The following is a 15,226-nucleotide window of genomic DNA, read 5'->3' as shown; positions in this document are numbered from 1 at the left end:
GCAAGGGAAACTTTCCATTAAGCTGGGCTCATGATGAGCGCCCTGTCCCTGCCCTGCCTGGTTTTGTTCTTGGATGTGCCAGAGAAGCGGGAGGGAGGAACGTGAGGCCACCTGGCCCCAGTTCCCCAGCTGGTGGAAAACAGAGGCAAGGAGGGTTACTGCAGGAAAGTGAGAGGATGCACAGGAACCTGTTAGATGTGCCTGGGCCAGGTTGGAGAAAGCTGGCTGCTGTCAGGCTGTGGTCAGCTCCTGGGAAGACGGACTCATCATGGCCTGAGCCACACGGCATCACACTCTGCACTGGTGTGGCCACACACTTGGCAGCAAGTGGAGACCTCATTAGAAGGGTGAGGGGCCTGCCCTGCTATTTGCTGTCACCATCCCTGACCTATGACAGATGGCAGCTGGTATTCAGGGCCTCAGTCGTGCAGCCTAGAGGTAAACCAAGCATGTTTCACCAGTGCCCCCTATTCCCCGAGACCTCTCACCTTCCTTTAGAGGCCTGCGGTGGTGGAAGGGCATGGGCTTTGGAGGCAGCAGATATGGGCTCAGGCTCAGGCACCACCACTTGACAGCTGGGAAACCTTGGGTGATTCACTTAAGCTCTCCAACCTGTTTCTCCAGTTGTAAAAGGCAGGTGATACGCCTGCTTCACCCACCTTACAAGGTGAGTCAAGGATCAAATGAGAGGCGGTAGACCAGGAGGGACTGTCTTAGGGGTTATTGTTTGGGTAGATGAGGCAAGAGTGGTCAGCACTTTTTAAGCAGCAGGTAAAGCGTTGGTCCTGGGGCTAATTGGTGGTAGAGTTTTGTATATAGTCACGCCACATAATGTTTTGGTTAACAACAGAATGCATGTACGACAGTGGTCCCGTGAGATCATAATACTGTATTTTTACTGTACCTTTTCCATGTTTAGATTCACAAATACTTAACCACTGTGTTCCAGTTGCCTACAGTATCCAGTACGGTGACAAGCTGCATAGGTTTGTAGCCTACGAGCAACAGGCTACCCCATCTAGCCTAGGTGTGCAGTAGGCTAGGCCATCTAGGTCTGTGTAAGTGCATTCCGTGATGTTCACACGACGACGGTATCACCTGACTGCTTTTCTCAGGGCGTATCCTCGTCATTAAGTGACATGACTGTATTAGGTTGCTTTCAGTTGCAGGTAATAGTAAGTCCAACTCACACTGGCTCATATAACTGAAAATCCAGAGGCCACATGGGCCTCGGGAGCTGTGTGATCAGGGCCATGTTTCTCGGTCTCAGAGCATATGTGTGTGCTGGCTTCTCATGCTGGTTTCCTTCTAGGTAGGAAAATGGTTATAGGAGGCCCAGGCCACACATTCTACCATCCCCTAATAGGAAAGAGCTGCTTTTCCCTGTCGTACAGTGTCCACGACGTCTCTCTCTTTAGACTATTTTAGGTCACATGCTTGTGCTCTGAATTGATCACTGGGGCAAGGACAAATCACGCTGACTGACTTAGGCCTGAGTTACTTCCAACCTGAACAAATTACTGGGGCAAAGATAAATGAAAATTATTGGCTTAGCCAGTCGGGGCCTGGGCCTGGAGGTAGGAGGGCATCAAGCCCAAGCAAACCTTTTGGCTGCCACAGGTGGGGAGGAGTGGCATGGATGCCAACAGTGTCCCTACAGGCTTCTATCCCAGTAATAATCCACTGTTTGAGAGCAATGGCCGTTTGCCTCTCTAGCATCCATTTACCCCTTTGGCAACAATCCTAATTTGCATTTGGAGCTTTGTTCCTTCCCCGTTCCCAAAAACTATGTGCTTCTAATGAAGCCTCATTTCCCTCTCATGGGAGAGGCATGTGACTAAGACTTCGGCCAATTGGTGCACTGTATTCTCCAAGCCATTGGACTGCTTCTTGGAAAGGCATTTGGTTTGATTAAAGCCAGCGAAACACAATGATACTCGCTGGAAGGAAGGCTGGGGTGGAGCCAGGTGTGCCTCTCTGCTGAACCTGACCCCAAGAGGATGTAGGGTCTGGAGCTATTGGTGCTGCCATTTTACAACCCCATGGAGAGCCTGAGATTGAGGCTAATGTAGAGAGATGGAGGGAGGGTGAGGAACTTAATAGGGCCAGCCTAATTCCTGGACTCTGCAGTGTGAGTCAACAGATTGCCTCTTTGCTTTAAAAGCCAGTTTGGGTCAAGTTTTCTACCAGTTGCAATGGTGTCTTAAATCATATTATACTCTCCTTCCTATTCAAAGGCAGTAAATGCCACCAAGCAGTGCATGTGGGCGACTAGAATGCTTGGTCCAATCCTTACTATTTGTCACTTGCCACTAATATTACATGAAAAGCATCCCAGTCATGAAAGATATGGAAGAATGCTCAATAATACCAAGAAGGGAGAGCAGTGTGGAACTATTGTTTACTGGTATTATCTCAGGGGTGTTTCCCCTGATTATCCATGAGGTTCTCTTTATGCTCCGCTCCCTGTAGGGTCTGGCAGGCTTCCCAACTTATCTGGTGTTCAAGGTGGGTCTAAGGATGAAACTGGAGCCCACCTGGATACAGAGATCTGTATTAGTTTTGTATTTATTGATGGGAGAAAGTATTTGGGGTCATCCACCTTGAATGCTGCATAAATGTCTTCTCCTCAAGGAGTCACATAATAAATCTCTCCAAAGGTGCGGTGGCTCACACCTGTAATCTCAACACTTTGGGAGGCTGAGGCGGGAGGATCGCTTGAGCCCATGAGCTCGAGACCAGCTTGGGCAACATGGTGAAACCCCATTTCTACAAAAAATACAAAAATTAGCTAGCTGTGGTGGTGTGCACCTGTGGTCCTAGCTACTTGGGAGGCTAAGGCAGGAGGATCTTCTGAGCCCAGGAGGTCGAGGCTGCAGTGAGCCATGATTGTGCCGCTGCACTCCAGCCTGGGTGCATTTGAGCAAGATCCTATCTCAAATGAGGGAATAAACAAATCTCTAGGACTCACCTTGAGGGCTGTCAGGAAACCCTCCGGAAAAGGATGTCTCATGGATATGCCAGTGTAAACTCTCCTGAAATAACCCTTTCTCTTCTCTACCCAGACTAACTTTACCTACCCTTCGGGGCCCAACTCAGATCCCTCCTTCTTGGTAAAAAGCCAGTTCAGACTGAAGCAGTCCCTTCTATTAACCACACTAATTATTACTGCAATTAATCTCACAATACCTTGAGGCACCTGGTGCTGAGAGGATTTTGCCTTTTGTTATAGTGATGGAAAGGATGCATTTCAATATGTTGCCTTGCAATGCAAACCTTTGTTAACAGGGCAAAAATAGCACAGGGGGCAGGAATTACATTCCTGGATGCACATTTGGCTTATTTACATGGATTTGGGTGTCCTCTAAGGACACCATCTTCTCTCTCCTCCAAGAGGGTCAGGCCACAGGACATCCATGTTCTTGGCCTCCCATGGGAGAGGGTCTCTCGCCAGACGAAGGGAAAGCCAAGTGGCTACAGAGTTCCAGCCTGTCCCTGTGACAGCCCCTGCCTCTGGCCAGACATCCACCCACCCTCGCTAAGTCAGCCTGCTCTGCGGCTACTAGGCTCAGTCCTTGCTCTCTGTCGGAGACAGACCATGAAGTGCAGTGTGTGGAGGGCTGAGACATAGCACACCGAATTGCCCCAAGGAGCTTGGAAAACAACTCTTCCCACTCTCTGTTAGGCCCACGGCTTCCTCTACTGGAGGAGACAGCATGTAAGGATGGAACTCGGTCATTCCTCTGTCACCACCGATACGAACAGTCTGGAATCCTGCACACAGGAGACTGACGATCCCCGAGCAACCTTTAGTAGCTCCTACCATTGGGCATTTTCTTGGTACAGATCACAAATAAGAGACATCACAGAAAATGTTATTCTTTTATTATTTCAAGGAGGTAATACATAGCCCAATATGTCAAAGCAAAAGGGAATTAGAGGCAGCAAATGGCCAGGTTTTTCTAAGAGCCTCATGCTGCACCTCTGAGCTCCTGTCTGCCCGCAGCCCACAGCTACTTACATGAAGGCCAGGTCAGTGGACAGATGGCCCAACTCGACACTCCACTGACCGAGAAAGGGCTCAATGTGCAGCACAGCAGAGGCACTGCCAGGACCCAGCACGCTGGGCGGCACCCCGCACTGCCACCACCAGCTCCAGAGGCTAGTGCCTTAGTGGCAGCCAGTGTGTCTGGCACTTGATTTTATTCCTGTGAGCCTAGAGTGGGCAGGACGTGAATAAATCCTGAGTCATAAATTAAGGTGAAAGACTTAGTAGTGTTAATACTCTGGGTGAGAAAAGACAACACAGTCTTGGAGGAGAGTGGGCTTGGAGTCTGGTGGAAGATAGATAGAAACCCCCAGAAGGGCCTCGACCTGCAGGCACTGCCTTGAGGCCATCAGAGGGGGTTTTCACGGTACATGACAGGGAGGAGTGAGGCAGGTGGGCACTGGAGGGCTGCTTCCTCTGGCACAGTTGAACTAGAGGTTCATTTTCCACTCATAATTGGTTTCCTAGGTCTAAGTCACCACACCTGGGGCTGAAGCAAGTCTTGCCTGTGCACCAAGGGTGGCCTTGGACCCTGGAGAGATGCAAGGCTCAGTTCTCCAGTGTTGAAGTGGAAGGACTCCCAACTGAAGGAGATCTTTCTACCCCCACCTCCAGCTCTTTTCCCTTGCAAATGACCAGGGTGCAAGTCGAGAGGCAGAGGCACCTCCTGGTGCAACCCCACCACAGTCTTACAGAGAATTCATCTTGGTGGGACCCAAAGCCCAGCCTTGGCATGGAGCAGACTTCTTCCGCCCATGGGAGGGCACCCAGTCTGGTGACTGAATGGTGGCGTGCAAGTGGGAGTCAGCGGTGGCTCTGGATGCTGTAATACTCAGATGCCATTCATCTCTGTGTGATCGTCCTGGCTGGAGAGCTGGTGAGGAGGGGCTGCCTCCTCCTGGCGTGCACTGTTCACCAACCACACCACGTGGGCTGATAGATTTTTGGTTTGACAGGTGTGGAAAGAATTTTTAAAACCAGCCACTGTGTTCTCCAAACCCAGAGCCATTGGTTTTGTTTGACAAGAAAGTACCAAGAGAACCACAGCTCCACTGAGGCTAAGGCTTGTGTAGCACAGAATGCAGTATGTATTGAAACGTATAAACCTTGTCTGACTGGGGAGATGGGGTGTGCAAAGAGCTGCGGGGACCCAGGTCCTCTAGTCGGTTGCAGGCTCTGCCGATGTCTCATCCTTAAGCTCCTCAAAACCTGGGACTGGCTTCTGCAGAAAGTATGTAGTGGCCTGGATCACCTTGTCTGGTCCAATGTTGTACACTGGGTGAGTGGGCTGCTGCAAAGAGAAGAAAAGGTGCCAGTTAATCATCCCGGTGGTCCTTGAAAACATAACACATCCTTTGCTCCATGAAAGGCACTTCTAAGAATTTAGTATAAGGAATCAGAGATACACACAAAGATTTATCACACAAAGTCCAAAGGTTCAAAAACGGTGTATTTGCTAAAACTATCTAGTACATGGGACACAGGTTAATATACAGCCATTGTAAACATGCATTTAAATATTTAACGATATAGGCAAATACTTACAACACATTATGTGAGAAAACAGTATGTACAATACTATCTCAAACGGTTTTTTTTTTTTTTTGAGAGACAGTCTCGCTCTGTTGCCCAGGCTGGAGTGCAATGACGCGATCTCAGCTCACTGCAACCTCTGCCTCCTGTGTTCAAGCGATTCTCCTGCCTCAGCCTCCTGAGTAGCTGGGATTACAGGTGTAAGCCACCACGCCTGGGTAATTTTTGTATTTTTAGTAGAGACAGGGTTTCACCATGTTGGTCCGGCCGGCTGGTCTCGAACTCCTGACCTCAGGTGATCCACCCGCCTCGGCCTCCCAAAGTGCTGGGGTTACAGGTGTGAGCCACCGCACCTGGTCTCAAACTTTTTAAAAAGTGTATTTGTACCTATGATGCATATAAATGGCAAAAATCATACCCATACCAAAATATTAATAGTGATATGATTGTTTTTAATTTTCTTATTTATATTTTATGTATCCCAATTATTAAAACAATAAACATGTATTTACATTTATAATCAAGAAAAAGGGGGCCAGACGCGGTGGCTCATGCCTGTAATCCCAGCATTTTGGGAGGCCGAGGTGGATGGATCACCTGAGGTCAGGAGTGCAAGACCAGCCTAGCCAAGATGGTGAAACCCCGTCTCTACAAAACTACAAAAATTAGCCGGGCATGATGGTGGGTGCCTGTAATCCCAGCTAGTTGGGAGGCTGAAGCAGGAGAATCGCTTGAACCCGGGAGGTGGAGGTTGCAGTGAGCCAAGATCGTGCCACTGCACTCTAACCTGGGCAACAGAGTAAGACTCTGTCTCAAAAAAAAAAAAAAGAAAAGAAAAAAGGACCACAACCCTGATATGTAGTAAGGCTGTCAGATCATATTTAAATATATAAACATAATTTAAATATGAAATTTAAATTAAATAGATGTTATTCTAGTACATCACAGAAACCCAAAAGAAACTTTAGATTTGACATGGCATAATCCTAGGCCAATATTCAGGATTCTCCCACTGTGGGATAATGAAGAAGGGGACACAACTGCAGGAGAGATTTAAAAAATTTTGAGAGAATACTATGAGCAACCTCATGCTAAAACATAACAAAAATTCAGATAAACAGTAATTTTTAAAAACCAGGAAAACTGTCAAAATTGACTTAAGGAATTTTTAAAGGCCTACTTGAAGAAATTAGTAACAACAATTGCTTATTCTGCCACCCCCACATACCCTAAAAGATACTAGACCTAGATGGTTTCTTAGGCAAGTAGTATCAAACCTACAAAGAAACAGATAATCTCTGATCTATACAAACCTTTTAAGGACTGAAAAAAAAAAAGGGGGCCAGTGGGGGGCCAGGTACAATGACTCACACCTATAATCCCAGCACTTTGGGTGGCTGAGGTAGGATAGCTTGAGGCCAAGAGTTCAAGACCAGACTAGGCAACATAGCAAAACCCTGTCTCTACAAAAAATTTCAAAATTAGCAGGTTCTGGTGGTGTGCACCTGTAGTCCCTGCTACTTGGGAGGCTAAGGAAGGAGGATAGCTTGAGCCCAGGAGTTCCAGGCTGCAGTGAGCTATGATCACAGCACTGCACTCCAGCATGAGTGACAGAGTGAGATCATGTCTCTGAAAAAGAAAAGAAAAAGAAAAAAGGTAAGAGGAGCAGGAAGCTACCCATTTAATTTTATGAGGCTATGATATTATCCTGAAACACTGGAAAAGGACAATACAATAAAATTTTAGATCAATCTTTCTTATGAACGCACATGCAAAAAAATCCTAAATAAAACTACTAGGCAAACATACTGGCAAACTGAATCTAGCAGTATACTGAACAAAACACACAGACACAGACACACTGTGTCTCTGCGATTACCCAGAAGGGCTTATCCTGGGAATATGAGGCTTAACATCAGAATATTCATGAAACATACCATGTTAAAGAAGAAAAATCAGATGCGGAGAAAGCATTCAATAAAATTTAACACTACCTTATGATTGAAACTAACAAAAACAACCTAGCAAATCAGGAGTAAAAGCGAATATCACTAACTTGATATAATGTAACTATCACAACCCTACAGTAAACATCATGCTTAATGATCAGATTATAAAAAGCCTTCCCATTACAATCAGGAGCAAGACAGGAATGCCCTCTATTACCTTTAGTCAGCACTATGTGGGGATCTTAGCCAACAATACAAGGCAAGAAAAATAAAATGGAAACTAACTTAGACAAACTTAAAACTATTAAGAGAGTTCAACAACGTGGCTGGACACAAGATTTATAAGTATTATTAGCATTTCTATACACTAGTAACAAACAGTTACAAAATTGAAAATAAGATTCCAGTCACAAGAGACATAAAAACTGTAAATTAGACATAACTCTAACCGAAAAAAAAATGCTAGTCCTTTATGGAAAAAATTATAAAAAACCAATGAAAGACATTAAAGAAAAGAAAAATTATGTTCATAAATGGAAGCCTAAATATTGAAGTCAGTTCTCTTTGTACTCCTGGGAAGACAGGAAGAAAAACAAACAAGTTGGTTCTCTCTTATTAATCTAAAATGTAGTGCAATTCCAATAAAAATCCCATTAGAACGTGACAGGCTGATCCTACAATTCACAGGAAAAAGCAAAAGGCAAAGAATAGCCAAGGCAATTTTGAAGAAAAACAACAAGGCAGACAGGACTTGCCTACCTGTTTTCAGACTTGCTTAAAAGAGTGCAGATAGGCAAACAGACCAAAGGAACAAAATAGAGAGTCCAGAAACAGGGCCCCTTCATGTATGGAAACTTGAGGGTGTGGTACACATGAGATACACATCAGCAGGAAAGGCTGTAGACTTCTGTAAATGGTGCTGGTCAACTGGTTATCCATATGGAAAAAAGATAACATTATATCCAAAGCCTCACCATACACAGAAACCAAATCCAAGAGAATTAAAAATCTAGATTAAAAAAGCAAGCTTTAGACTATTTAGAAGTTACACTTAATGACTTGCTGCATTGCCTTGTTCATTCCCTTCATAGCACGCATCACAATTTGTAATGTATTTGTTTAATGTGTGCCTCATTTTGTCTGCTTCCCTCAAAAAATGGTAGAGATTCCTTAAGTAAATCCTCACCTACCCTCCCCCCAAAACAAACCCCTGAATGACAGAAAAGACAAATAGATTTGACCACTTCAAAATTAAAATATTAAAATATTTTTGTGGGGAAGGGGTGCTGGGGGCAGGGTCTCACTCCATCTCCCAGACTGGAGCAAACAGAGCTCACTGCAGCCTTGACTACCTGGGCTCGAGCGATTCTCCCACCTCAGCCTCCCAAAGTGCTAGCTTTACAGGTGCAAACCACCATATCTGGCCTAAAATCTTCTATTTAACAAAAAAACACTAAAAACAAAATGCTATGGTTTGGATGTGGTTTATTTGTCCCCACAAAAATTAATGTTGAAATCTGATCCCCAAGGTGGCGATGTTGAGAGGTGGGGTTTATGGAATGTGTTTGGGTTGGAGGGGTGGATCCCTCAGGAGTGCCTTGGTGCTGTTCTTGCAGTAGTGAGTGAGCTCTCTCTCTTGCTCTGGGGAGTTTGGATTAGTCCTTGAGGGAATGGATTAGTTCCTGCAAGGCTAGGCTGTTATAAAGCCAGGATGCTCTCAGGCTCTCCTCCCTTTGCATGGGTTGGCTTCCCCTTTGATTTCCACATGTTATAATGCAGCAGAACCCTTGCCAGAAGCCAGAGCCATGCCCTTGAATTTCTCAGTCTATAGAACCATAAGCTAAATAAACCTCTTTTCTTTACACATTACCTAGTCTCAGGTATTCTCTTATAGCAACACAAATCAGAGTCACAAAATGAAAAGACAAGTCACAAGCTGGAAGATATTCATTACACACATGTAACTGACAAAAGATTAGTATCAAAAATATACAGAGAACTACAAATACTTAAGGGAAAACAACTGAAGTTACCCATCAGTAAGAAAATGAGCACAGAATATGAACTGGCAGACAATTCGCAGAAGACAACACAAACGGCCAACAAACATTTGAAAATATTCTCAACCTCACCAGTAATCAGGAAAACACAAAATCAAACAAATACCATTTCACACCCATCAAATTGGCAAAAAGGAAAAGGTCTATGGATCAATTCATCTTACACAACCACACTGGGGAGCAGTTACAGAGCTATCTATCAAAGATGACAATATGTGTCCCCTTCAACCCAGCAGGTCCCCTTCCTGGAGACATTCTAACATGTGAACCCAATGAGACAGATACCAGAACGTTCACTGCAACACTGTAATAGCAAAAAATTGATAACTAGCAGGAGAACAGAGAAATACACTGGGGTACATTTATACAAGGGAGTATCATATAATAGTTAAAATGAATAAACTGGAGCAACACATGTGAACACAGATTAACCTCAAAAATACAATGGTAAGTGGAAAAAGCAATGCAGAATAACTGGTACAGTAGGTACCATTACAAAAAGTTTGAAAACATGCAAGCAACTGTTATATTGCTTATAAACAACTATATATTGCTTATAGATATGTATGTAGCAAGAGCACAAAAACATCCACAGGCATGATACATGTCAAATTTGGGACAGGGTTACCTCTGGAGAAGGAGGGAGGAAAAAAAATTGGAAGAGGGCTACATAAGAGGCAAATGGGGGAAATAATTAGGGCCTGGAAAAGCTGGGTGGTTGTTTTTCTGATTAAGAATGAGGTTGAGCATCTTTTCAACTATCTGTTGGCCATTTGTGTTTCTTCCATTTGAAATGTTTCCCAGTTAAAAGAAACAAAGATGGGGCCAGGCATGGTGGCTCACACATGTAATCCTGGCACCTTGGGAGGCCAAGGCAGGCAGATCACTTGAGGCCAGGAGTTTGAGACCAGCCTGGCCAACAAGGGGAAACCCTGTCTCTACTAAAAATACAAAAATTAGCTGGGTGTGGTGGTGCATGCCTGTAATCCCAGCTACTCAGGAGGCTGAGGCAAGAGAATCGCTTGAACCTGGGAGGCGGAGGTTGCAGTGAGCCAAGATCATGCCACTGCACTCCAGCCTGGGTGACAGAGTGAGACTTTGTCTCACAAAAAAAAATTAAAAATTAAAAAAAATTTTTTTTAAACAAAAAAGGAAGGTTAAAACGACACAGATGAGAAAATAAGGCAGTGACCTAGATGGTAGCAGCAGGCCATGTTTACACTGGTGGAAGTAGGGCTTAGTAAGAGTAGGGAACTGACACACAAATTCATGACAGTCTGCATGGGCCCTGTGATTTGATCACTGGGGACAGTCTCCATTGGATTCATGTCCAGGCTCACGTGTAGGCTCAGAGCACCTCCAGGTTGTCCTCAGCTGGCTGCAGCAGTGAGCATCCTGCCCTCACAGGGCTATTGTTTTTTGAGGAAAGCAGACAAACACACATTAAACAACATACCACCAACTGAGTAAAGTACTACAAAGAATATGAACAAGGCGCTGAGGCTGAGCATTCTGGGGATCTCATTCTCTGAAGAGATGGCATCTAAGCTGAACCTCTGGGGGAGACATGGCAGGCTGTACAGCCAGTGCCACGCGGCTGCAGTGCTATCATGAGCCTGCTGAGGCTCAGCCTCAGAGTGACATGTAACTGTGGCCTCCTCTAGGGGAAGCTAATACCAGCAGTGGGCTAGGTCCTCAGCCCTGGGATAAAGGCACAACAGCTCCGTGACAGATCAGACCGCCCATCTGGAACCCTGAGCTTGCCCAGAGGTGCGTCTCCTCTGCGGTCACATCCTCACTAACGGCTGCACAGCTCGAAGGGCAGAGGGACCACAAGCTTCCGCCTGTCCACACAGGAAACGCAGAGCCAGTTCTGCTTGCTTGGAAAGCCTTCTGTCCGCGAGGTCCCTGTGGAGAAGGGGTGTGAAGCCCTGCACCCGCCTTACCAGAGCGTTTTCGGGCACACCCAGGACCACATCATGCAACATGGCTCCGCTGCCGAAGTGCTGGGCTATGGACAGGCCGCTCAGGCAGTAGCAGGTGTGGTAGAAATCACGCGACCTGTAAGGACAGGCAGCTCTGAGCAGGTGCTCCTCTGCTCCGCACACATCTACAAATGCAGCCACACCAATTCAGAGACCACTCGTGCAATGACACGTCCCCCCCAACCTCCATGTGGCTAGAGGAGGCATGGTTTTCCCAGCAGTGTTATTTAAAGCCCCACTGGCTGAGCACAGTGGCTCACACCCATAATCCCAGCACGTAAGAGGCTGAGACAAGAGAACAGTTTGAGGCCAGGAGTTCAAAACCAACTTGGGCAACATGGGAGACCCCGTCTCTACAAAAAATTAAAGATCAGCTAGGTGTGGTGGCCGATGCCTGTAATTCCAGTTACTTGGGAGGCTGAAGCAGGAGGATCACTTGAGCCCAAGAGGTGAAAGCTACAGTGAGCCGTGATTGTGACACTGCACTCCAGCCTGGGTGACACAGTGAGACCCTGTCTCAAAAAAGTAAGATACAGTAAAATAAAAGCCCCATCCTCCAGCCCTGCCCAGCAGTGGGAACTGTATTTTTTTTCTTTTCTTTCTTTTTTACGTTAAACTATTAAAGGAAACTGTAATTTTACAGTCAGTCTCTCCAGCTGTCTTCTGGAAAGGGCTCTCCAGGGGCAGTACTAGTGATAAATTGATACACTTCTCTAGAAAAGTACCTAAATACCTAGAAATGGGCCACATTCTTCATGATAAATGGCAGGACCAGGTCTTCCCCTGGATGCCAAGAGCAGCAGGACATGTGCTGGGGTGGGGGGAGACAGAGGGTGGGTAGCAACGGTTAAAGGACTTATTTTATTTCCCTTTTTCTTTTATAACACATAAGCCATCTCAGATTTGAGCTTAATCATTTAATCCACTCTGTAACAGTTGTCATGATTACAGTCTCTGTTTACAACACTCAGGGGTTTTAAAATCCTGTATCCTATTCTATTTAGATCAGTTTTTTGTTTTTTTTTTAAAGAAGAAGAGTTATCTGCTCAGCAATCTGTTTCCCTGTCTGAGGGAAGGGGTTGCATGCAAGCTGGGGGACAAGACGGGCAGCTGGAGATGCCAGGATCAATGGCCTCAAGGGGTGCTCCCAACTGGGTGCTTTTTCCCATACAACCTAGCGCTACGCAGGTGCTAAAGGTGACACCTCTGCTCTTGAGGTCTGGCTCTGAGTAGGCCTGAGGTGCACACCCCTCTGCTCTCTCCTTTCTCCCTTCCCTCCCCAGAGAGAAAACACTCACTTGCCAGGTTTATCCAGAAGCCCCCCCGCAGGGCACTGGCAGCACATCAGGATATACTCCTGCAGGGCCTGCTGATGGAACATCCAGTGGCTCATGCTAAGGGCAGGGTCACCTGTTGAAGGGCAAAGGGTCAGTAAGGGCCCAGCAGATCCAGCCAAGTATCAATGACCTAATTCTGCTTTCTCACCTGGGGGAATAATCAAGGTTTCCTGCTCCCCTTCCTCTTCCATTCATTCTTGGTACAACTGCTATCTTCCCCATTTCCTACGCACGGCATGTCCCTTCTCCTGAACTTTGACATGTGTCAAAGAGCAGCAGTTCAAAGTGGCACTTTCACTTTCTTGAAATGCACCCTGTTAACGTGGATGGTGATCCTCAACCACATCTCTGGCAGGCAGTGAACCAGCCTAGCTGTTTAGCTTACCTTCCCAGACTGACCTCGGTAGCTGCTCCCAACTTGGTCCATAAGTCTACCCGGGACTTCCAGAGACCTTCCCTCCAGCGTATCTCTATAACTTGTTAACCAGGCTGATTAGCCCAGAGAACTCTTAATGGGCCATAAAGCTGTTTCTTCTACTTTTCTAAGCCTAAATTTAATTGATCACCAGAGGGAATTCTCTAACTTGTCTTTCAGCTCAAAGAATTTACCTAAGAAACATTACTAGTAACTGCCCTCCTGTATCATATGATACCCTAGCAAAAACTGGGTATTCTGGCAATACTACTAAGGTACTGACAAGCAACTGGACTTCTTCACCCTGAAGTTCAATCACTAGGGTCAAAGAATTCTGCGGGCCACGCAGTTATCAAGTGGGAAGGAGGGACAAATCACGGACAGGTGTGCAGAAACACATCTGCGTAGAAATCGATTAAAAATATATATAAATATAGGATGTATATTAAGTCCTTGGTCAATTTTATACTTTGATACCTGCGCTAAAAGATGCCCGACAATAAATCATTAAAAAAAAAAAAGATGCCCAATAATTGGTAAATGGCACCTGAAAGCTAATTGTTCTTTCTTCCAATCTTTTTGGTTCTATGCATTTTTCTACCTAGTTATTACAACTGTGTAGCTTATGTTTTTCACTTACCATTATAGGCATACAATTTTCTATTCTACTACATAATCTGCATAGCCATCACTGTGAATAGCCATATAGTATTTCATTAAGTGGACATATAAGGTAACTGGATCATAAAAATAACTGAGTTAAAAATCTTATATATATGTGAGTATATAAATTTCTATGGTGGGCCGGGCGCGATGGCTCATGCCTGTAATCCCAGCACTTTGGGAGGCCGAGGCGGGTTGATCACGAGGTCAGGAGATCAAGACCATCCTGGCTAACACGGTGAAACCCCATCTCTACTAAAAATACAAAAAAATTAGCCAGGCGTGGTGGTGGGCGCCTGTAGTCCCAGCTACTCGGGAGGCTGAGGCAGGAGAATGGCATGAACCCAGGAGGCGGAGTTTGCAGTGAGCTGAGATCGCACCACTGCACTCCAGCCTGGGCGACAGAGCGAGACTCTGTCTCAAAAAAAAAAAAAAAAATTTCTATGGTGAAAATTATAAAAGTTTATGGTATCAATAACCTTTCACCTTTTGGAGAAAATAGCAAAAAAGAAAAAAAGGGGAAAGATTTCTAATAAAAATGAAAAGTTTATGATAACAGTCTATAAAGAGATTGAAGCAAAATATTAAACTGTTGAATATTTCCTTTTTTTTTTTTTTTTTGAGACGGAGTCTTGCTCTGTTGCCCAGGCTGGAGGGCAATGGCACGATCTTGGCTCACTGCAACCTCCGCATCCCAGGTTCAAGCGATTCTCCTGCCTCAGCCTCCTGAGTAGCTAGGATTACAGGCATGCACCACCATGCCTGGCTAATTTTTGTATTTTTAGTAGAGACATGGTTTCACTATGTTGGTCAGGCTGGTCTCGAACTCCTGACCTCAGGTGACCCACCCTCTTTGGGCCTCCCAAAGTGCTGGGATTACAGGCGTGAGCCACCGCACCCAGCCTAAATTGTTGAATATTTCAAACAGACAATAATAATTTATTAAATTTCTTTAAAAAGAGACAAAGAGGAAAAGGGTTTCCAAGGTTGAACACCATGTGAGGGACAGTGGCCAGCTGACATTTAGAGTCCAGGGACAAAAGCTTCTCATCTTCAACCCTGAGTCGCACTCAGCCCTGAAACACCCATTAAGAGACACAGGAAACTAAGTCCAACCTAAGGAGAAGCATCCAGTCTCCCATCTCAGGCTGGCTGCAGGCCACATGCTTTGATACACTTGCACCATTTTAATTCCCTTCCTTTCTTTTCCTCACCTGTAAGCACAGTGGACTTTGT

General features: G+C 45.5%; 1 protein-coding gene across 1 annotated transcript in view; it reads right to left on the bottom strand.

The window, feature by feature from the left end:
* Positions 1 to 3,868: 3,868 nt before the first annotated feature.
* FNTB (farnesyltransferase, CAAX box, beta) overlaps positions 3,869 to 15,226 on the bottom strand; it is an 80,298-nt gene continuing 68,940 nt past the window's right edge. Inside the window, exons 10-12 of the mRNA XM_054449900.2 lie at positions 12,874 to 12,985; positions 11,537 to 11,651; positions 3,869 to 5,339 (exon numbers count right to left, since the gene is read on the bottom strand). Coding sequence (XP_054305875.1) covers positions 5,208 to 5,339; positions 11,537 to 11,651; positions 12,874 to 12,985 — 359 coding nt within the window. The 3' untranslated portion in view covers positions 3,869 to 5,207. The remainder of the gene's footprint in view (positions 5,340 to 11,536; positions 11,652 to 12,873; positions 12,986 to 15,226) is intronic.

This window comes from Pongo pygmaeus, chromosome 15, assembly GCF_028885625.2.
Source record: "Pongo pygmaeus isolate AG05252 chromosome 15, NHGRI_mPonPyg2-v2.0_pri, whole genome shotgun sequence".
In the NCBI taxonomy this organism is placed as follows: Eukaryota; Metazoa; Chordata; class Mammalia; order Primates; family Hominidae; genus Pongo; species Pongo pygmaeus.
This window is presented reverse-complemented; position numbering and strand designations above follow the sequence as displayed.